Source organism: Camelus bactrianus, chromosome 11, assembly GCF_048773025.1.
Source record: "Camelus bactrianus isolate YW-2024 breed Bactrian camel chromosome 11, ASM4877302v1, whole genome shotgun sequence".
Classification (NCBI taxonomy): domain Eukaryota; kingdom Metazoa; phylum Chordata; class Mammalia; order Artiodactyla; family Camelidae; genus Camelus; species Camelus bactrianus.
The window spans coordinates 63823470-63847222 of NC_133549.1; the positions used below are offsets into that span (position 1 = coordinate 63823470).

Below are 23753 nucleotides of genomic sequence, written 5' to 3' on the forward strand. Positions count from 1 at the left end.
ATCTGGTAGTGCACAGAGCCAGAATTCTGGATGCTGATTACTTAACTAGAGAGAAAAGGCACATAATATTATTCTATGATAACTCATGAGATTATGAGTCATATTAATGGCATTTATAACAGGGGGCTCTGGTAATCACCCTTGTACCAGCTAACTATACACCTTAGGCATGTTCCTTAATTTTCCCATTTGCAAAATAAAGACTGCAGACTAGAAGTTCTCTTAGCTTCTCCTATTTGGTTGTCTCCTGCCTTTATTATGTCTCATAAGATGCAATAAAGTTGATTTTTGATATCTGGAGCAAATGCTAACATATTACTTGGTAATTTTAGAGAAATAGATTTCAAGGCCAGAATCATCTGTCAAGACAAAGAAGGGTATTTTATGAAAGGTATAATAGAATTTTAAAAATATGGGCTTTGAATCCATTCAAACCTGTGCACACATTCTAGCTCTGTCATCTTTTAAATGTGTGACATCACTAAGTTGAATCCCCATTCTTAACTTTTCTTTTCTATAAAATGAGGCAAATGAGATAATGTAACATTGTTTCACACACAAAAGCACTCCACAGGATAACTATCACTATATACATTATCCTCATAGTATTTTTTTTTATTTTCTAAGCCTTTACATGTTAACCTTATAATTTTTTCTTCGCAATACTCTGTAAGGTAGAATTATTCCCATTCTGCATAGAGGAAACTGAATCACAGAGAGGTTCAGTTATTGCCATTGGGCATGTTAAGAAACAACTTGTAAGTCTCTCCACATAAACACAGAAGTAGAGAGAGTCTAAAGTGAGTTCTCTGACCCCCCTAGGAGTGTCAAATTTTGCACAACTATTGTTATTCCAATAGAATCAATCCTTAAAGGTTTGTTTCCACAACTTTAAATACCTTCCTCATAAATACTGCTGAAAGTAGATGCATTGTGGTGTGTACGCATGTGTGTACATGTGCTGAAAGAGTGTCATGGAACTGTGATTGGTAGAATGCATATTTTGCACATTTAGGTTAATAATCTCAAAAAATTATCCAAGAGAAAAATATTCCTCTCATTAAGATGATGAAGGTAGAAAGCACAACAGAAATAAAATGCTGGTAGTCTATGTCATAGTGTCCATAGCTCAGAAGCAGAGGCAGGAATAGAACCTAATTAAGATGTTTTGATTTTATATCACTTGAATGTTGCTTACAAGCTTAGAAAATGTCTATCATCTTGGGCTTTAATTTTTATTTTTTTTTCCTGTGTGGTCCATATCGTGGAGAGATAAAGTATTCAATATGTTACCAAGGTTAAAAAAAAAAAAGAATAATTCTTCTTATTTTTAGGAAAAAAATTAATGAGCTGGAAATTCTTAAGGAGTCAATGGTTAATCATGGCCATATTTGTGAACAGAAAGTTGCTAAATCCTCATTCATGTAATGATTGCACTATGGAAGCTTTGAAACCTCTCTATTTGTCTCTTGTAAAACAGCCTGCAGCACTACAGACCTTTTTCTTAAATTTAGCAGGTAGCTTTGTGGCTGTGAATCTTCTGAACACAGATTGAATTATGGAAAACTGATCTACACACCATCACTTAGCTATCTGCCAGTCACAATTCAGGTCTAATCTTTATTAGTTCCCTGCAGAAATGTCTGAGACTGACCACAAATTCCAGAAGTGACATGATGGTTTGTCAGGGAAATGTGGTTTTCATATTCTGAAAGATTTAGAAAAAAGGACTCCAAAAAAAGGAGACTCCCTAGATGAATAAGTACTCTAGTGTGGGTTGTTCTGCTATTTCTTAGGGAGGAAGGTATCCTAGAAACAATTATAAAAATAGATGGATCTTGGGTGATCCCTATGCTTTTTTTCATTTATCTTCCTCTTGCTTTTTAAAAAAAAAGGTTTATAAAAACCATAAAAGTAATAAAATTTGGTATACAATGAGGGTATTCTTTTTCCCACTGGCATAAACTCATAGGTCAAAAGAGACACTTATACTGACAACAGTCCAGATGTCTAAACAGAAGAATTGATGCTGACAGTCCATGTCTTAGAGAAAGCCACTGACCGTGCTTCCTGCTGTCAGCTCTTGCCAGAGCTCACTGAGGCATCTCTGGCATCAGAGGTATCAGCATCACCTCATGCCAAACCTAAGCAAGAGAATCTAATGCAAAGGGGTCTTGGCAATCGGAAAAGTATGGTAAGATAAAATGTATGCATCTTGGGATTAAAAAAGCCTTCAGAGTTCTCAGAACAAGAATGCCAGATCCATTTGTGTTTCTTCAAACTTATAAAGCAAGTTCACAGCCATTTTCACAGACTTCAGGTTATCTTTGTGAAGAATACTACTGCTTTAATGTTTCTCCTCTGGTCCTTGCCAATATTGCTAAAAACATCCTTGAATTTTTGAAATGAGATAAATCTGCTAATTTGAGTGTAAATGTCCTCTTGTGGCTGCTTTCCTAGGTGTATTTTATACCTGACATGCTGCTAGGTGACAGATGCACTACAGCTCCTATCTAATTAATATCCTGGAGATTCCAGCTGTAGTGTTTAGACAAAAACACTGGATTAATATTAATCAACTACTGACCAGAGATAAATGAAAATATTCACTAATAAAAGACATTTTAAAATGAGACATTATCCTAGAATTTCCTTTTTTCTTTTCTTTTTTTTTGGGGGGGAGGGTAGGTTTATTTATTTATTTGTTTTAATGGAGGTACTGGGGATTGAACCCAGGACCTCATGCATGCCAAGGCTACCTCTGAGCTACACCCTTCCCATTTCTGGAATTTCTTTTTTGTACTGCCATATTTTCATTTTTGCCTGGGACTTTAAAAATTAGTAAAATAATGAATAAAGTTTATAGTTAGAACAGTTTTATGTTCATAGCAAAATTGAGTGGAAAGTAGAGAAATTTCCCATATAACCCCTGCCCCACACATGCTTAGCCTCTCCCACTGTCAACATCCCCCACCAGAGTGGTTCATTTGTTACAACTGGTGAACCTTCACTGACATATCATATCATACAAAACATAATGTAAACCTGAGTTTACATTTTGGTTCACTCGTAGTGTTTTACATTCTATGAATTTGGACAAATGTATAATGATATGTATCAATCATTATGGTATCATACAGAGTTTTTTCACTGACTTATTCTTCTATGCTCTGCCTATTCATCCCTTCCCCCAACCCCTGGCAACCACTGACATTTTTATTATTTTTGTAGTTTTGCCTTCTTTAGAATATCATATAACTGAAATCATAGAGTATGCAGCTTCTCAGATTGGCTTCTTTGACCTAGCATTATGCATTTAAGTTTTCTCCCCGTCTTCCATGGCTTAGTAGCTCATTCCTTTTTAGTGCTAAACAATACTCCACTGTCTAGATGTACCACAGTGTATTTATCCATTCACCTATGCCAGAACATCTTGGTTGTTTCCAATTTTTGGTAAATATGAATAAAGCTGCTATAAAATCCACATGCAGGTTTTTGTGTGGACATAAGTTTTTAACTCCTTTGGGTAGATACCAAGGGACATGCTTGCTGGATTATACAGTAAAAGATCATGCTTACTTTGTAACTACTGTCTTCCAAAATGTCTATACTATTTTATATTCCCACCAGCAATGTATGAGCATTCCTATTGCTCTACATCCTAGCCAGCATTTGGTGTTATCAGATTTGGCCATTCTGATAGATGTGTAACGGTATCTCGTTGTTTTAATTTACAATTCCCTAATAAGTTATGATGTTGAACACATTTTCATTTGCTTACTCACCGTCTGTGTATCTTCTTTGGTTAGGTGTCTGTTCAGTTCTTTTGCCCTTCTGCCCATTTTTAATAGGATTGTTTATCTTCTTATTGTTAAGTTTTAGGGTTTTATTTTTACATTTTAGATAATAGTCTTTTATCAGATTATGTCTCTTGCAAATATTTTCTCCAAGTCTGTGCCTTGTCTTATTCTCAATGTTGCCTTTAGCAGAGCAGACGTTTTTAATTTTAATAAAGTTCAGCTTCTCAGTTATTTCTTTCTTGGATAGTTCCTTTGGTTCTGTATCTCAAAGATCATCACCATACCCAAGGTAATCTAGGCTTTCTTCTGTGTTATGTTCTGGAAGTTTTATAGTTTTGCATTTTACATGTACCTCTATGTTCCATTTTGAGATAGTTTTGTGTAAGTTATAAGGGCTGGGTCTAGATTCATTTTTTTGCATGTGTATGTCCAGTTGTTCCAACACCATTTGTTAAAAGGACTGTATTTGCAAATATTTTTTCCAACTGGGTAGGTTGCCTTTTCATTTTGTTGATGATTTCCTTTACAGAGCAAAAGCTTTTTAGTTTGATCTTGTCCCACTTGTTTATTTTTCCGTTTGGTACCTTTACTTTCGGTGTCAAATTCAAAAAATCATCACCAACACTGGTGTCAAGTTGTTTACTGCCTGTTTTCTCTAGAAGTTTTAATGGTTTCAGGTCTTACATTCAAATCTTCAGCATATTTTTTAGTTAATTTAATTCTTGTGTATGGTATAAGATAGTGGTCCACTTTCATTCTTTTGCATATGGCTGTCCAGTTTTCCTAACCAGTTTATTGAAAAGACTGGCTTCCTCCATTGTATTATTCTTACCTCCTTTGTCTTAAATTAATTACCCATAATTGTGTGTGTTCATTTCCAGGCTGTCTATTCACTGATCTATATGTCTGTTTTCTTACCAATATCATGTTTTGCTTACGATAGCTTTACAATAGAGTTTGAAATCAGGAAGTGTGATGCTTCAAGCTCTGTTCTTCGTAAAGATTGCTTTAAATATTCAGGGTCTTTGTTGGGGAGGAGAGTAAGAAAATGTAGATTTTTATTAAGAATGTGGTTGAGTCTATATAACTACCAGTCTAAAGCAATAGATACACAATGCAATAGTATGCAATGGAATACTATTCAGCCATAAAAAATGAAATAATGCCTTTTGCCACAAAATTGATGAACCTAGGGATGATCATACTAAGTGAAGTAAGTCAGAAAGAGAAAGATAAATATCACATATCACTTATAATGGAATCTAAAATATGACACAAATGAACTTATTTACAAAACAGAAACAGACTCAATGACAACAGAAAACAAACTATGGTTACCAAAGGGAAAGGGGTTGGTGGAGAGATAAATTAAAAGTTTGAGATTAGCAGATACAAACTACTATACACAAAATAAACAACAAGGTCCTACTGTATAGCACAGGGAACTGTATTCAATATCCTGTAATAAATCATAATGGAAAAGAATATGAAAAAGAATATATATAAATATATATGTATAATTGAATCATATTGCTGAATACCAGAAACCAGCACAACACTGTGAATCAACTATATTTCAATAAAATATAAAATTGAATTTAAAAAGAAAATAATCCCATTTATGAGTATCAAAAGTAAAATACTGAGGAATAAATTTAACCAAGGAGGTGAAAGATTTGTGTACTGAAAACCACATGACATTGATGAAAGAAACTGAAGAAGGCATAAATAAACAGGAAGATATTTTGTGCTTATGGATTGGAAGAATAAATATTGTTAAAATCTCCACACTACCCAAAGCAATCTTTGGATTCAATTCAATATCAAAATTTTAATGGGCTTAGTTTGTTATTCTTTTCTAGTTACCTGAGCTGTAAAGTTAGGTTATTTATCTGAGATCTTTCTTGTTTCTTACTGTAGGCATTTATTGTTTTAAACTCCCCTCTTACAACTGCTTTTGCTGCATCCTGTAAGTTTTGGTAAGTTGGATTTCCATTTTCAGTTGTCTTAAGATATTTGCTTATTTCTCTTTTGATTTCTTCTTTGATCCACTGGTTGTTCAGTAGCATGTTGTTTACTCTTTTTGTAAATTTGTTAACATTTTTGTAAATTTTCCAATTTTCTTCCTATAATTGATTTCTAGTCTCATATCATTGTGGTCATAAAAGATGCTTGATATAAGTTCATTCTTCTTAAACTTACTGCGATTTATTTTTTGCCTAACAAATGATCTATCATAGAGAACATTCCATGTGTGCTGGAAAAGAATGTGTATTCTGTTACTAGATGAAAATTTCTGCATACATCTGTTAGATACATCTGGTCTAATGTTTAGTTTAAGTCCAATGTTTCCTTGTTGATTTTCTGTCTAAATGATCTATCCATTGTTGAAAGTGTAGTAAAAGGGGAAGTCTCCTCCTATTATCATATTCCTGCCTATCTCTCCCTTCTGGTCTGTTCATATTTGCTTTATATATTCAGGTTCTCCTATGTGATAATATGCATTTCCTTTCAAATTACACATGATCATTGCTAACTGTAGGTAAGTTAATAACTTTTTTTTTATGTTAACTTTGTTATAATCAAGTTTCCTATAATCACTTATTAGTTCCAGGAGACTCCTGTAGATTATTTCAGACTTTCTACACAGACAATTTTGTCATCTGTGAACAAAAACAGTTTTTTTAATTTGTACATTTCTTATCTGGATATATTTTAGACTAATATTTATTGCAACATTACTGTATTGTCAGACATTGTCACAAAAGCTTTACTTGAGCTACTTCATTGAATTCTCACAAAACCTTTAGGAATAAGTATGCTATTATATCCATCTTCCTAATGAGAAATTTGAAGCCCAGCAAAGCTAAATAAGTTGCTCAAGTTTACACAATATTGAAGTCAGGATTAGTTTGTCTGATTCTATGTTCTTTCCCACTACATTAGATTTTATTGCCTTCTAAGATTCTTACAAGTTTTAGTATTAAAAGCAGCACCAAACATTTTAGTTAAATTAGTTTCCAATTCAGGCTAGTTAATTAATAGGCAAGTTTTCTGGAATTCTCTCTCACACACACACACAAGCATACACACACACACACACACACACAAAATCCCATAAATTAACAAAATAAGTAGAAAACCTTACAATTGATTAGTTTAGTATAATAAATAAATTTAAACTTTTGTTATTTAAATGTAGGAGCTAAAAGTATTTCTTTTTAAAAGAAAGCATAAGAGCAAATCTTCACAACTTTTGATTAGGCAATGGGTTCTTAGATATGAAAACAAAAATGAAACAAAAGGAAAACAGGTAAATAGCACTTCATCAATATTTAAAACTTTTGTGCATCAAAGGATACCATCAAGAAAGTGCTAAGACAACCTACAGAATGTGAGAAAATTTCACAAATCATGTATCTGATAAGAGACTTACATCTAGAATATATAAAGATCTACTATACCGTAATAATAAAAAGATAATCCAATTTTTTAAATAGGCCAAAGATCTAAAGTAATGTTTATCTAGAAAAGACACACAAGTAGCCAATAAGTGCATGAAATAATGTAAAACATAATTAGCCATCAGGAAAATGCAAATCAAAGCCACAGTGAGATATATCCACTAGGATGACCAAATTGAAGGCAAATAGTATTAAGTGTTGACAAGGATGAGGATAATTGAAACCCTCATACACTGCTGGTGGGAATGCCAAATGGTACAGCCTAGTACCACCAGAAAACAATCTGGCAGGTTGTCAAAGGATTAATATAGGATTATCATATGATCCAGGAATTCTACTGTTAGGTATATACCCAAGAGAAATGAAAAACATGCCCACACAAAAACTCAAATAAAAATGTTCATAAGAATTATTCCTAATAGCCAAAAAATGGAAACAACCCAGGTGCCCATCGACTTATGAATGGACAAATTAAACATGATACACTTACACAAAAAATTAGCCATAAAAGGAATGAAGTACTGATACATGCTATGCATGATGAACTTGAAAACATTATGCTAAATGAAAGAAGCCAATCAAAAATGACCACGTTATATAATTTCATTTATATGTAACATTTAGAATAGGCAAATCTACAGAGACAGAAAGTAAATTAATGACTGCCTAGTTCAGGTGAAATAAAAATGTTTTAAAATTGATTGTGATGATTGCACAATTCTGCGAACATTCTAAAAATTGAAATGTATACTTTAAGTAGGTGAAGTGTATGGAATATGAATTACATCTTGACAATTTTGTTATAAAATAACATTCAACATCATTAGTAATTAGGTAAATACAAATTAAAGGAATAATAAGATAATACTACATACATTTGAATGGCAAAAACAAAAACAAAAAATTTGACAATACCAAGTACTGGCAAGGATATGGAGCAACTGGAACTCTCACGCTGGAGGGAATGCAAAATACTCTAGCCATTTTGGAAAAAAACTTTGACAGTTTCTTATAAAGTTAAAACATGCAGTGCTATATGGCTGTCTGTACTATAGGAGAAATCTGTACTCTTCATTTCTGGCACATTAAATGTGCCAATCCTTCTGTCTCTAAAATATCCCTCTTTTCCCATCTCCTTTGCCTAGCCTAATTCAACTTTTAAACCAACAATCCTTTTTAGTCTACAGCTTAGAAACCAATTCCTCAAAATTGTAATGTTTTTATCCTACATCAACCCAATAACCTTAAATGTCCCAATAGGACCTAGTAGTTTATCCATAACATCATTTATTACAACCATACACAATTGCCATTTACTTTCCTTTATTTTCTCCTAGATGGTACACCCCAAGAGGGTAGAGTCTATATTTTTTCTGTCTATGATTGAATTCCCACTACCAGTATAGCTCCTGTCTTAAAAACAATCTGAGGAATAGATGGCTTTTTGCATACATAGTACAAACTCTTTAGACATCATGTAGATAGCAAAGAAAAATTAAAGCAACTAGATAATTCTCTTTGACAAACTGAGTAATAATTTGACTATACCAGTAACTGGACTGAAAGAGGAAGAGGAAGAGTTAAAGTGAAAGAAAGCTGGGGGTAAGAGAAAAAGAATTTGCGGTAGACATTTACTAGGCTGATTCAAAGCACAAAGCCAAATCCTCTAAGGATGTTCTGTTTTCCTTTTGGACCCTCCATGTATAATCTCATGAAAATGCCAAAGAATAATTAGGAAAACCCAAGTCTCTTTTCATGCTCCTTATACTTTAGACAAAGTGATCAAAGGACTGTAGAGTAAATCTGACTTTGTTTTTCAGTAATGGGGGCATTTTTTTAAAAGCATCAAATAAAACACTTCAGTCCTGCAGAAAGTACCAAGCCTACCTGATTTCTTATGAAAGGGATTTTCTGGATAGACACAGCTATTGCTTTAACTGGGTCTAACATACATACAAAATAGCCTTTGGCAAGATTCCCCCTCTCTCTCCCGGCACTCCCACCCTAGCACTGCTTCCAAACAGCAGAGGAGGTAAGAGGAAAGGGCTGATCTTCTCTGTGCCCTTAACCTTTTTCAATTCACCACCTATTTCAAGGTTAACCACTACATAGGGAAAAAAACTGGAAGGATCTCATTTACCCAGACTCAGTACCCTTCCTGTATTTTACTACCTAGCTTCAGTACCTGATTATTACTATCAAGACATCCTCCAGATCTTAACTACATCACCGACAAAAATCCACCTTGCTAGAGCCTGTCTTTCAAAACTTGACGTGAGAGCAGCGATTAAAAAACTAATGGTTCTTGGCATTATGTATTGGTAGAAATGAGGGGATTGTTTTTGCTTTTATTCTGTTTTAAATTGATTTAGATGTCTACACCTAGAAATCAAAAGATTTTTACATTAAAATCTCTAATTCTGGGTCCTTTTAAAAAAACTGTAATGTCTGAGAATATAGGGCCTGCATTTATGCACAAAAATAACTGACCAAAGATGAGTTGAGGCCAATCCTTTCTGACTAGGTTTATGGTTTCTGTTGCATCAGAGGCCCATGCTATGGAGCCCTTTCACTCCTTACTTGTTTGTGCCTGACTGTAGGCATTTGAATTTTCTGCCCCTACCTTAGGGATGCTTTGCACACAAGGCTGTGAGGAGACTCAGTGAAGGAGGGGCACCTCTCCTTCAATTTTAGGTTAGGAAGGATACTCCTAATAAAATGCTCTGCAATTTTTAATTTAATAGGATTTTGTGAACTAACTGAGGAAGCCAAATAGTGTATGTAACACTGATTACAAGGCAAAATATATTTCAAGTTCTGGATAATCAACTTACAAATGGACTATTTGTACCATCTCGTCAGAAGACGATGCTTGATCTCACTTAGGTCTTATATCCTGGACTAACCCCTAAGCATCAGCTAAGCAGTTACCTAAGAGTTACAAAGAACATGAATATAAAAGGATTTCATGGGCGTAAGTGTGTGCTTCTGGTTTTCTGCTTCTCTAGTGAGGGAAGGTGGAATAAGATTAGAGACTCTCAGAAAAAAGATGAAATCAATTCTTGGAACTTTTGCAGCTTGATTCACTTAATAGCAGGTCTCCTGTCTAAAAGCATTCAGAAAGGTTTCTCCTTTCTCCATCAATAAATTAAACATGTAAAACTTGGGCTCATTTTCCACTTTTAGATTTATCGTGCTACATTTATTCCTTTAATCTATGCCACTGATAGAACCAAGTTGATTCCCTACTCTGCCATTTATTAGATGTGTGACCTTAGACTAGTGGCTTAATTTCTCTAAGCCAGGATTTCCTTATCAGCAAAATGGGAATAAAGATATTTATCTCAATCTCATTGTGAGAACTGAGATACCAGGTAAAGAGTATAAAGTGCTTTGCATGATGCTGGTACAGATTACTAAATATTTTATTTATTTTCCTTTATTTTCTTCTCTTGTTTTTCTTGTCTATTTATTCAAAAAGTTATTTTTGATCTGTGAAATCCATAAAATAACTACTTTCCCAATATTTTATCAAGCCTCCTTCATCTGCCATCAAGTTATCTACACATATAAAACAAATCAAAGAAAAAAAAAACCTCTTCTCTCTGGTTTTTAGAATTCTGAATGCCAGGATTAGAGAAGATTATTTAATACTTCATTTTCTATTTACAGGTAATTAAATTGAATTCCAGAGAGTCTCAGTAATTTGCTAAAGTCACCCAACCAGGGGAGTAGAACTCATATGTTTTAAAACACAAAAGACAAAAGTAAAACCAGTTTTAAACAACAGGGCTCTGTATGAATGAGCTCTATAGATCACAAAGTAGGGACTCACTTTATTTATTTATTTATTTATTTTTAAACTAAGTAAAATAGTGAATTGATTAAAAGAAATAGCTCCAACTTTCATAATCAGACTAGTGATTAAAAAACGTTTGGTTTCTAGGCCTGGGATTATTCATCCAGTTATTGTCAGCAGGCTCGCTTCTTAACTTTCAGCCAAATACCAACAGGGAGAGTAAAATGGGGAAGTTTTGAGTTTAAGAGTTTATATGTCAAAACATTGGGTGCACAATTTCAGCAGGAGATTTTTTTGCACATGACATTTTTTTGCCTGTTTATGTTCCTGAGAAACACAGATACAGAAATCTGTATCTCGAGGTTGTATACAAAGGTCCAACAACTACAGTATATTTGAAATTATCGTATAAAATAAATTTTTCAGAAGGAAATTTTCGTTGCTTATCAAAGGTATTGGAGATTCAAGTAACGTCCATCCAGATAAGATTATAGGGAGAAAAATGCTAAAGAGAGGAAAGGGAAGAAGACCAATATTCACTGAACAATGATGTCTCCATTATGTGGCATTTGGTACTTTAATGTGTCAACCTATCCAATCTTAATGTTATCTTCACTTTCCAATGGAGTATGTCCTTTACATAATGTAAGATATCTCATTAATAGTTTTTATACTGATAACATGTCAAAATTATAATATTCAGAGTACATTGGATTAAATAAATTGTCATTAAAATTAGTTTTACCTGTTTATTTTTACTTTTTGAAGTATGACTACTAGAAGATTTTAAATTATGCATGTGGCCTGCCTTTTGTTTCTATTGGATAGGAACAATCTAGTGTCATTAAGTCCTGGGACACTTGCTTTTCTGTTCCAATTTCATTTTTAAAACTATTTTTCTTCTCTCTCTGTCATGTATGATAATAAATTAGGTTTTAAATGCAGTCATTTTTAAATGCCAGTTTACATTCATGAGATTTGAATCAATTGTTGGGGGTTAAAATTTTTTATGTTCGAATGCAAAATAGTCCACACATGAACTCTCCTAAAATATGACTTCCCTTGAGATCTTTCCCTGGTGTGAAGCAACTGCTGCTTTCCAAATACATTAGTAAATCCAGTTCGGTAAAATGAAATCTAGCTTCTTCACCCTGGCATTCAAATATTCAAAACTGTTCATCTACTGCCTCTGTCCCTCTTCATGCTTCAGCCAATTTAACAATCTAGATGTCATTTCTACTCAATTCCCGTGACACAGGAAATTTACCTTTATTCATGCTGTTACCTCCACTTGGAGTTCTAGTTTTTCAAATCCAACCCCTGCCTAAGTTTTCAAGGTTTAATGTAAATATTGCTTACTTCATGCTAAATTTCCCAACTTCTCTAATCCCATACAGCTTTCTCTCTCCTCTCAATTCCACAACACTAATATTCCACTCAAAAATACCTACACTTGACTGTGGAAAGCCCCTAATTTGTCTGTAATTGTATCACTAATCTTTCCCTATATTCCAAAGACTATGAATAGAAAATTTATAAAGAAACCTCTAAAACAGGGAAATGTCACTCACTGTACTTTCACGCTAGGCTTTAAGAATCATGTTCATCGAGTCATTTAGCTAAAAGAAGATTAAGATGCCTAGCAGTTTCTAATCCAAGGAGTGGACAGTCACACCTGTGTGCTTTTGTACAGAAGCAAAAGCATCTCTAACTTAGCTATGATATCCTCTCCCCATCAAAAGAAGAGAGTTGCCAAGATGCTCACTGAGAACAGTGGTTGGTTTGTGTACAAGTGTAAATATGGGTTTGTTCTTTTAATTTTTCATTTTTTTCTTCTCAGGGAGAGGGAAGAAGAAGAATGAGATGGGACTCTAAAAGCTTGATTTATTTATAACCAGACATATCCTTATTTGATGATCAATTAAAGCAATGTGTGACACTTGAACAGCATTCTGTCAAAAAGCAATGACATGAGAGCTGGTAGCAATGAGCACTTCTTGCAAACAGCAAGAATCCCCTCTAAAGTCTTCTCTTGGCACCGAGGCTTTGCTAAATCTGGCTCGCCATTTTGTGAGTGGGAACAATCAGCTTTGTAGGTTGGAGGGAAGTATTATAATTAAATGTCCACCCACTTTTTCCTTTTTGATGAAAGGCTCCCATGAAACTTACTAAAATAAGGTGCATCAAGACAGATGAATTTTTGATGAATAAGTCAAAGCACTGACGAAGCTGGTTTTTTGCACAGAGAAACTTTATAGAAAAATTTCAAGCCTAGATTATTAACATGCTATGCTTAATAATAATGAATATGATAAAACCCATGGAATACACAGGAGATTTTATCATTTAATTGGTAGCAACTGTAGTGTCCAGCATGAACTGACTTGCTGAGAACAAACTGTAGTATGATTCAAAAATAACAATGTTTTAAAAAATTAATTACAGAGCAATATTAAATAGTAGCCATTATGAAAATGATGTATTTATTAAATATAATGGCATTCTTCTGAATAGTTATATTACCACATTAAAGTCACAAACTATATCTCTGAAGTGGGCAAAGTTATTTAACGATGATATCAAATTGTCACAAACTCCTTCTGAGGAGATCTGGAGCAAGGTTTATAGTGTCTGGTTTGGATAATTAATGGCAAAGGCATTTGCTAATATCACTGAGAAGTATTATTTTAAAGTATCCTTGTACAATAGAGTAGTGTAGTACTCTTCTAAATAATTGGGATCAGGCACAGATCTCAAGTCCAGTTACTAGAATCCCCAAAGTTAGCTCTTTAGAAAGAAAGAAAACTGAGTTGGTGTTATGAATGTGTTTCCTCATTCAATACAGATTTATTGGGGACTAGCTTATAGACTCTGCTATTAAAGGAGGCTTACAGTAATAAAAAATTAAATTCTTACTCTTTAGAATTACTGAATATTTTTACTTTAAGGTAAAATTAATATTTTAAACTTCCCGTTTAATAGGTATTATTGGTGGAAACCAGTAGAGTTAATGTACCCTAAGACACCATCAATGCAAGATCAAAGTACTGGAAAGCATAATTCAATGAGCACATTGGTCATTAATTGCTAATAACTATATGAACTTAATCTTTAAAATGCCAGCCTCTTGACTCCTGCTTCTCATTCCCAGTGTGTCTTGGTGGATCCCAAAACACAGAGTAACTTGAATGTTCAAAATAGGAAAAACTGCATAATAGTTAATTAATTCAATGGAAGTAAAATAAAATTAGCCACAAGGATCTTAATTCTCCAGTTATTGGCACTGCCCAGGTTTTTATAACCATCATTTCACCCATGGTCATTTTATACTAAACTTACTATGTGGTAATAAAACAGACACGACTTCACTAGAGAATGGGAATGTTCAGGCCCCATTTACTGGCCACCCTGCTCCTCATCCCCATTTCTTTCTTCAATACTCCAAGTCCTTTTTTTTCCTAATCATTACCCACAGAATTTCTTAATGCTTTGTCTTTTTGCATTGTGTTCAGTTCTGCTTTTTATTATCCCTTTTATAAAAGTTACAAGGTAACCACTATCTAAAGTGTTCCTTGAACAGCACGGAGATTTTTTCCAAAGATCTGATAGGAATTCTTTAAAAATGGACTTTTTTCCCCATATAAGTCTTACTTCAACAAGTTAACTTTACGATTTTAGATTTCTCTGACAAACAGATTTGATGTATCAAAACCCAGACACATTGAAAATGGCTTTTTCTTGAAGTCATTTAGAATCTAAGACTTTCTGCCCAGCTATGTCAGGTCACTCAGCTTGGGAAAAAAAGATGGGTATATGTGCATGTCTGTGTAGGGGGTTGGTAAGGAAAAGGGAGATACAGGATTGGTAAGCAATCCATACAAAGTGAACTCACAATGTGCTCTGAAACGGACATATTTAAGCTCTCCTATTTCCCCAGACTCTGTCCCAGACACTTCTGTCTCAATTTTTTGTAGTAAATTAATGATGATTTTCTCTGTTGCTTTGGTTAGACAGCTTGTTTCAAAGAAGAATTTTCCTGGAAGATAAATGCAGTGCTCTTTTTTTTTTCCTTCTTGATATATATAAACAACCTAGTGTTTCAGCATTACACTTAAAAACCATTTTCACTTTCTCCTATGTCTCTATCTCTTAGAAAACTAGAAGCCTCTCAATTGTAAAAAGTATTTGTTGAATCATACAATTTTAGAAACTGATAGTGACCGTCAATGATCTTTTTTAACCTTTACTTAACAGCTAAAACAAATGAAGCCCTGAGCAGAGAAGCGTAGTTGATTAAAGATGGTCACAAACACTTTGCTATTCCTCCCATTGAGATGTTGAATCTAATGTTCCCACTCCTCCCCTTGTGTTTGGGCAGGCTCTGTGATTGCTTTGACCAATAAAATACAGTGGAAGCTACAATCTGCCAATTTCTGGGCCCAGGTCTTAGGAGAATGTCAGCTCTACTTCCAGTTTCTGGCTCACTCTTGGGATTTCTAATCTCAGAATCCAGGAACCATGCTGCCAGCTGAAGCCACATGGGAAGGCCATGTATTGGATGGTGCTCCAGTCGATAACCATGCTAAGCTCCCAGCTGACAGCTAGCATGCACTTTCAGTCAGGTCAATGTACCATCTTGCATGTCTAGCCTAATCAATCTTTTGAAGGGCTATATCCATCTTGAGCCAATATTTGACAGCAATCACATGAGAGATCCTATGTGAGAACTGCCCAGCTCTGCTTCAGTCAACCCACAGATTAGTGAGAGAAAACAAATGGTTGTTTTAAGCCACTAAGTTTGGGGATAGTTTGCTATGTGTAAAAGCTTCCTGGAACTGAATACAAGTTTCTAAGTAACACCAGAGTGAGAAATAGAAGACTGCAAAGCCAGTATAATCTCATTATAATGTGCTAAGGGAACAAAGAGAGTTGAAAAAGACCCATTCTCAGTTCCCTACTAGCTCAAAATTCCAAAATCTTTTATCCTTTCATATTCATGTGAAATATAGAATTTCCAAAACCCTTAAACATTTAAAATAGATTCTTAGAGCTCTGTCTACATTAGAATAAATCATCATTTGGTAATAAATTAAGGTAGCGTTCTCAAGTGTTCCTGGAAGACAGTACCTTAGTGTCATGAAAGAAACAGTACTTTATGTAAATTGATTTGGGGAAATTCTGACTTAAGTTAAATTAAAGAGGTCTCTTTATCTCTGGATTTTTCAGAAATGTAAAATCTCCAAGAGGAGAAACAGATAGAACTTTTTTCCCAAAACTGTGTGATCAAGGAGTCCTTCTTTACTGAGCACCTCATGAGATTTATGTTTCATTAGAAACTAAACTGAAAACTAGAAATAAGGATGCAACTTTATTAGCAGAAATCAACATTTACTTTCAGAATATTTAACCAAAAAGTTGTTTTCAGAATGTGGTGTGCCTTCAGGTTAAAGAACACATTTCTAGACAAAACTTTTATACGGGCTATAAAAGGGGCTACACTGAGTTAGGTGCACTTAATGACCTGCTCCTTCTCTGCTCTCTTAATTTTTAACACTTTCCTGTGGGAATAGTTAACAAACATTGGAGGAATGAGTACAAGAAGGAATAAATGAAACCAGATAAATAATAAATAATTTAATGAATTAGTCAAACACTGTAAACCTGGAAATCAACTCTGACTCTCATTAGCCTGGTTTGGGTTTTTGTACCTTTATTTCCATATAAGGCCAATGGGAAGTGTCACAGTTGCCCTGTATTACAGAATTCTTAGAAAGTTCAAAGATTTCAAAGCAGGAGGTAGGACAGTTTTAGGGTTGAAATGATATTAGTAATCATCTATTTATCCACTCCTTTCATTTTCTAGATGTGAAGACTGAGATCCAGAAAGTTGACAGAGGAAGTGCTAGCCACATTCGAAACTTCCTTCCCAGTGGATCCACATTAAAGATGCTGGGAGAGTCCTCTTTTTTAATAGATGTTGTATAGAAAGCTGTCATTCTAATTCAGGTGGTGACTATTTTAATTCACAAGTTTTGCAAGCAATCTGGGCCCCCAAACACTATTTCACCAGAATCCATGGCCTATATAGGAAGGTGTAGCAGTCTAAACATTGAATAATCAGCACAGCATGGGCACTGACAATGAGTGTAGACAACAGCCATAGACAACTGGTACCATCATACTGATGAGTACCAGCAGGATAGCAGCTCTGGTCTACAGACCTGGTCGACCACACTTCCCTCTTTCTGCCACTGGTTCTGTCAGAGCAGGTAGATAGCTGGGTGTGAGCAGAGAAAGGGGGACGCAGACCAAATGGCAGGAATTGGGCAGAAAGGAGGGGCACATGACAAATTCAGGAAACCATACATCATGTACGTACCAGGGGCCCCTGGCCAGAGAAAGAAAAGGAAGAACCTCTGGGCTGATAAGTGGTCACACCTTTTGGGGTGATTAGCAGCTTGGAGGTCAACAAAGAAAGGTGAGAAAAAGCAGGAATCTCCAGTGTATTTGGCTCATTATGCCCTTATCACAATAAAATTAGCCTTGCAGATTAGAAGTACCCATCATGCACCAATGTCATAACACTTCCGATCCAAACTAAATAAGGACAAAAATCCCTCCTTCGTTCGGGAAAGTGGAGGTGGGATGAAAAGTCAAGAAATATGACCCCAAACCCTTCCTTCCCTAATGAATATTATTTTTATACTCTATGTAATCAACTTGCCAAAGAAACTCAGGCCAGCCACTCACCTGAGCCTGCCCACTCTCCCCTTGAGAATGTGCTATCTATCCCTTAATAAATCTTCACTTTACTTTCTTAACCTCTTCATCTTATCTCCGAATTCTTTCTGGGACGGAACAAGAACCTGGACACTGGCTACATCTACCCACAACAGTTCCTGGCTTTGTGAGTACTGTCACCTTACTGGTGTTAGGCTTTCTTCCATTCAGGCTTTCTCTTACACTATGGCTGCCTTATTGATGCCCATAATAAAACAGATTCCATGATTTATCTCCTGGGAATCACCCAGAGCTTCATGACTCCTTCAGCAACATACCACCCTGTCTCCCCCAAATCATGGGACATTTTCATGTTTCCAGTTTCCAAGCAGGAGGAAATGACACAATTTGACATACATACCCTCATATTACTTTGGCCCAACTCTGCTTCATTTGCAGTAAGTGGTCAAAAGTTTGTATCTGAGTCCAATTCAGCTGTGAATGGAGACTGAGAGAACTATTCTTCTGGATTTAGTCGTTACAGTTCTAGCACACTTACCTCTACAAGCCTGCTGGTGTGTTCACGAAATATTGCAGCATATTCTTTTATTTCCTTTTCCCGGCCATTCTTGGCAGCTTCAATGAGAACCAAAAGTGGGACTGTTGTATCCAAAAAGGAGTCTGACACATGATCTATAATAGCCTTACGGAGCTGAGGAGAAATAAGTAAGTTCAGGGTTGTTTTTTTTTTTTTCAGTAAATAGTTCATATTATTTCTTATTTTTACAATCTCAGTGATTATAAAATTCATTTTATACATTCTTTGCACAGTCTCTAGAGTCATAATATTTAAGACCGTGTATGGATGTTACCCACAAAGCTAAAACAAGCAAAATATCCAAGAAAAAAAATCACTGAGTAATAGCTCTCCTGCTCTCAAAAGTTACTATTTTTTTCTTAAATTGTATTTAGCCCAGAGGTCAATTATAAGTGATAGTACTACATTTTTCCCTGGAAGAAATTGCACTATTGTAATGTTTATGCATGAGTACAGACTACATTGTACATCATGTATTTTCATAACTACAAAATTATAAAATGTTTTCTATCTAGTTGGAAGAACTAATGATAAATTTTGATTAGCTAAATTGTAGACTTCGTGGTAATTAAACCAAGTTAGATCACCGATTATGCCAGTTGATATCAGATTAATAGAGCAAGGAGAATAATAAATGAGGTTGATGTCCAATTTTCTCCATTTGCATTAATTGTTCTTGCCCTCACACCTTAAATTATTAAACAAGCATAACATTCTGCTACAATTAGTTCTTTAAAATTTGATTATGTGTAAGCTTATAAATGACAATCAGGCAATTACCCTGCTCAGTAGATATTTTCTGAAATTTAAAACTGAGTTGGAAAATTAATGCATTGTATTTATATGATATTGAGTCCTTAAGGATCACAATATATTCTAACGTTTCATTAACAATGTCAATGACTATGAATGGCTCCAAAGTTTTTGGTAAATCACCTCAATTTAATAAAACTAAGATATGAATAGCTATCAGGGAATTTACAATTTACCTTCTCTGAAAGATATATTTTAGCATATTTTTAAAAATAGGTAGACACTTATTCTAGTTCTAGATTACAGAAGAATTAATAATACATTTTCAGTGATGTAGCTACATGAAAACAAAAGCACTCTCTCTTCCTATAACAATTATAGGATGACAAATCCATAATAATTATAGATTCATCTAAGATAGTAGAGCTTCCTCTGAAGAACTGTGAAATTTTATGGCTACCAAAAGTTTCACAAAGGCTGTAGGAAGATCCTTAAGGAAAGATCCTGCTTAGCATGCAGAAAGGCAAATCACTAATGGCAATTTATTAGCATTTACTGAGCACTTACTAGGACAGGCGGTAGAGTGCTGAGTGCTCACAAGGCAAGTGGAAGAACCTGAGTGAATGAACTGTTTGCTGTCCATAAAGAGTGGGCGTGGGAAGTCAGGCAAGAGATCGTAAGTGAGGAGTTGAGCTGGAAACTAAAGTTGTATTCGTTCCAGATATACAAGGGAAAAGTAGAAGAAATCTCTCAGAGGGGGAGCTGTTTTCAATAACCTTCCTTCCCCTTTATCCTTTCTTCTTTCACTTAAAACCAGGACAAGTAAAAGGAGGGCTAAGAGGAGAAATGCACTAGAGATGTGATTAAAAGCCAGCATATATATGGGAGGTGATTCAAGGCAAGCAGGTTAACAGAATCATGTAGAGGGAGATGAACAGTGAGATGCCCAAGAATAAAACCTTAGAAAATACTACCATTTATGAGAGTCATGCAGATGGAACAGCAGGACCTAAAAGACTGAGCTGCTGGTCAAGAAACAGAGAGCAAATGATCAACAGCTGAAAGAAAAACTTTCAAATAAACCTCTGCACCAGTGCTCTCCAAATGAATTTACTCTACCAAACACAATTTCAATAACTGGGTTTAATGTGTTGAATCCTCTTTTCTGCATATTTGATTTCATTCAACTCAACAAATATTTCTAAGCACCATTCCTTACATTTCTACCAAGAGTAAGGTATTGTTAGAAACATCAAGTTGGAGACACATGGTCCCTTATAATCTAGTGGAGGAGAGTCATTAAATATTGCAATAAAGGAAAACCAGGAGACTGGACAGCAAAGAAATTTCAAGAAGATAAAAGGTTTCAGAGTCTTATTTTAAAGATAAGTTAAATAAAAACAACCAAGACTTTCCTATTGGATTTGACCGCTAAGGTGATTACTGAGCTTAGTAACAGCAGTTTTGGCGGAAAAGTGAAAACAGGAAACCTACTGCTGTGGTATGAAGAGTGAACAGGAGACAAGTAGGAGGAGACAAAATAAACTCCTGTTTCTAGTAGTTTGATTGTGACATGAAGAAATAAGGCTTGGTATTAACTACACTGAGACACAGGTTTAAAGAGGGATGGTTTCTCGTATAAAAGACTTCAATATATGGTCCCATCTACAATTAAACTCAGATTGTCCTCTTACATTTTAAAAAATACATTTTCATTTATCATGATACAAAAATCAAAGAAATAACTATTTCTAGAGAAAAATAACTATTGTCTTAGATTGTGCCAATTTTTGTAAACACTTGAATAATTTTATCAATCTTCTTACAGCACTAAATATATTTGCATCTCCCCTCAGTGGTGCTACCTTTTGTCTTCCCTTCATTTTAATGACATTTACTCCCTTGTTCTTTTTTATTTCTTCAAAGTTTTCAACTATATTTACCCTGCTATTCAATCTGTCATCCCATACACAAATGTTGAAATATATTGCAAAGTTGAGGCTTGAGCTACAGCTGATTTACTATTAATTAAAGAATAAACTCTTTGACTTAAATTATTTTTTTAAAAACTAAACCAAATTAGGAACACATTTTTTGCTTTTTTCTAAGGCATATTGCTAAGTACATAATACAATAAATGAGAAAAGGGTACCACAGAGGTATGATATGTTCAGTAGGACAAGACAAAAGAACTGGAAAATGTGCTTTCAAATAAGTTCTATGCCTTGGAAAATGGGCTGAAATTACCTGACATATTATAATGTCAAATATAATGAGCAAGATGAATATTCTGTAGTCGCATAATCATTCAATAAAACAAATGCATTTTGAGCTTTCTAAAGGCAAGGCACCATTCCAGGCAACCTGGGGAATGCCAGGATGATAAAGACAGGGTAAATATTAGGGAGTGAGAGATGCACAGACTTTGATGAGTATCTTAAAAGAAGTGCAAACAAGTAAGAAACATTGAACTTATTGCCATGGTTAAGAAGGCTTCTGTAAGGATGATACATGCATTCCATTTTAAAAGCTGAATAAGATATTAAAGAGTTGGAAGTGGGAAGCACAGCATTCTAGGAATAGGGACTATCATAAGCAAAGAAAATAGAGGGATCCTCAAGATTTCACAAGTGTCTTGTGTGACTGGAACATGGTGGTAGAGTGAGGATTAAAATCAAATCTCATTAGATACAATGGAGGTATTGAAAAGTATTTTAGGTAAGAAGAACAAAATTCAGACAAAAAGATTAAAAGATGACAGAAGAAAATGGGCAGAAATCGGTGACCTGTGTTAGACATAAGTGATATCTTTAAGAGACAGCACACAGTCAGCAGGCAGGGAGATATCGTCCCCTATGAAAGATCTTAACCCCATGCAAACAACAGCACAGTCAATGCAACCGACTCACAATTTGCTCACCAGAATGCCTCACTTGTTGATTCCTGATCATTTACCATCACATTCATAGCTATGATTATAGACTATATTAGAGGCCTTTGGTGCTTTCCATCTCATCCACTGGCCCAGTCTGATTTCAGCTGTTACAGTGGGGAAGAGTTCCATGTCCTCCAAAGACATCCCACCTTGAGTGCAATCCATGCTTCTTTGTGTTATTGTTTCTCAGGACTTCCTTCAAGTCTCTATGAGATTCTTAGCTTAAGCACAGCCTGAAAGTTCTGGAGAGTCAACACCACTGAGAGCAATCCACAACCAAGAGGATGGGAGCTCTGGGTAAAATTCTCAGCTTTCATGAGCAGACAATTCTCAGAGGCATTCTGTCCCTTCTCAGAAGTCCTTAAGCTCCTGTAGCCTGTAGTAACAACCACCATAGTGCATCCTTTCCTCCCTCCCTGACTGTTCTATTACATTTCATGTTCTCTTACACTTGCTCCTTGGCACTGCCTCCCAAATAAAAGACCTGAACTAAGGCCCAAGTCTCAGGATCTGCTTTCAGGGGAATCTGGTAATAACATAGACACATCTGTTTGGTGTTAGTGTTGTTGGGTCATGTAGCAAGTATCAGACTCTGATGTTTTATATACACTACCCATTGATGATCACACTTTGCCACTTCTGCTTTGCACACCCCCAGGTTTAATTCTGTCATCTATAGGATAGGACTATTAATGAACATAGAGACAAGATTTGGAAGACCTTAAATGCTATGCTAAGTAATCTTTTTTTATATGTACTGACATATTCATATGGGATTTTTTTCATTTAAATTGTAAAATCATCTATACTCACGTAGAATAACTAACTAGTCCTCCTCTGTCTTCTCTATGTCTATATGGTTTTTCTGCCCAGTGGAACAATTCCTTTCACTTGGGTGATATACAAAAAACCTTAAGGAAGAATCCAACATGCCAATGTAGAAACAGGACAATCTTAGAAGCCACAGCATGAAAATCTAAAGTTGGTGGGAGGACAATAGGAATTAGAGGTACATATTTTCAATAAATATCTGTCAGGTATGAAACCAAATTGAGGGGCTTTCCATCTTTCCTCATTGCAATTTAATAAAAGGCTTTGAGACATCAATTTTTCTATTTCCCACTGATGTAAGTGGTTTGCGATCTCAAGTAAAATAATGTGTCTCTACAGTGGAAACCCCAAAGTGAAAGCTGTATGTGAAGACTATAAGGAAGCCCTGCCTACCCCATCATCCCCACCAAATAAGGAAATACAAAGAATGAAATTGTGAGTGGAAGAGGAATGGAAAGAAGAGAGTGTTTTAGAAAAGAATCATCCTCAGGGTACTAGAAAAACTTGTATTTGTGTATACCGATGCCATTTTAAGTCAAGTAGCAAACTATGACTTTCAAAACTCAATTAACTAATAGGAACTGAATCACCTAAAAATTAATTCAGCATATACCTACGGTGTCAACTTAATGAGTTGTGTATCTTATAAATACTTAATATTATTTGATGATGAGAATGATGAGAAGGAAGTGTAAGAGCCAACATATTTTTTAAAGCATTTTTATTGTTTTGGTTTTTGTGGAGGAGGTAATTAGATTTATTTATTTATTTATTTTAATAGAAGTACTGGGGATTGAACCCAAGACCTTATGCATGCTAGGCATACACTCTACCACTGAGCTATACCCTCCCC

The 23753-nt window shown here is 35.1% G+C and overlaps 1 protein-coding gene across 10 annotated transcripts in view; it reads right to left on the reverse strand.

Moving 5' to 3' along the window:
- The window catches only part of CTNNA3 (catenin alpha 3), a 1350411-nt gene that overhangs the window by 618650 nt on the left and 708008 nt on the right, over window positions 1-23753 (reverse strand). For all 10 annotated transcript variants that reach the window (XM_074374085.1, XM_074374091.1, XM_074374088.1 and 7 more), the window contains one exon: window positions 18343-18495. In XM_074374085.1, coding sequence (XP_074230186.1) covers window positions 18343-18495 — 153 coding nt within the window. The remainder of the gene's footprint in view (window positions 1-18342; window positions 18496-23753) is intronic.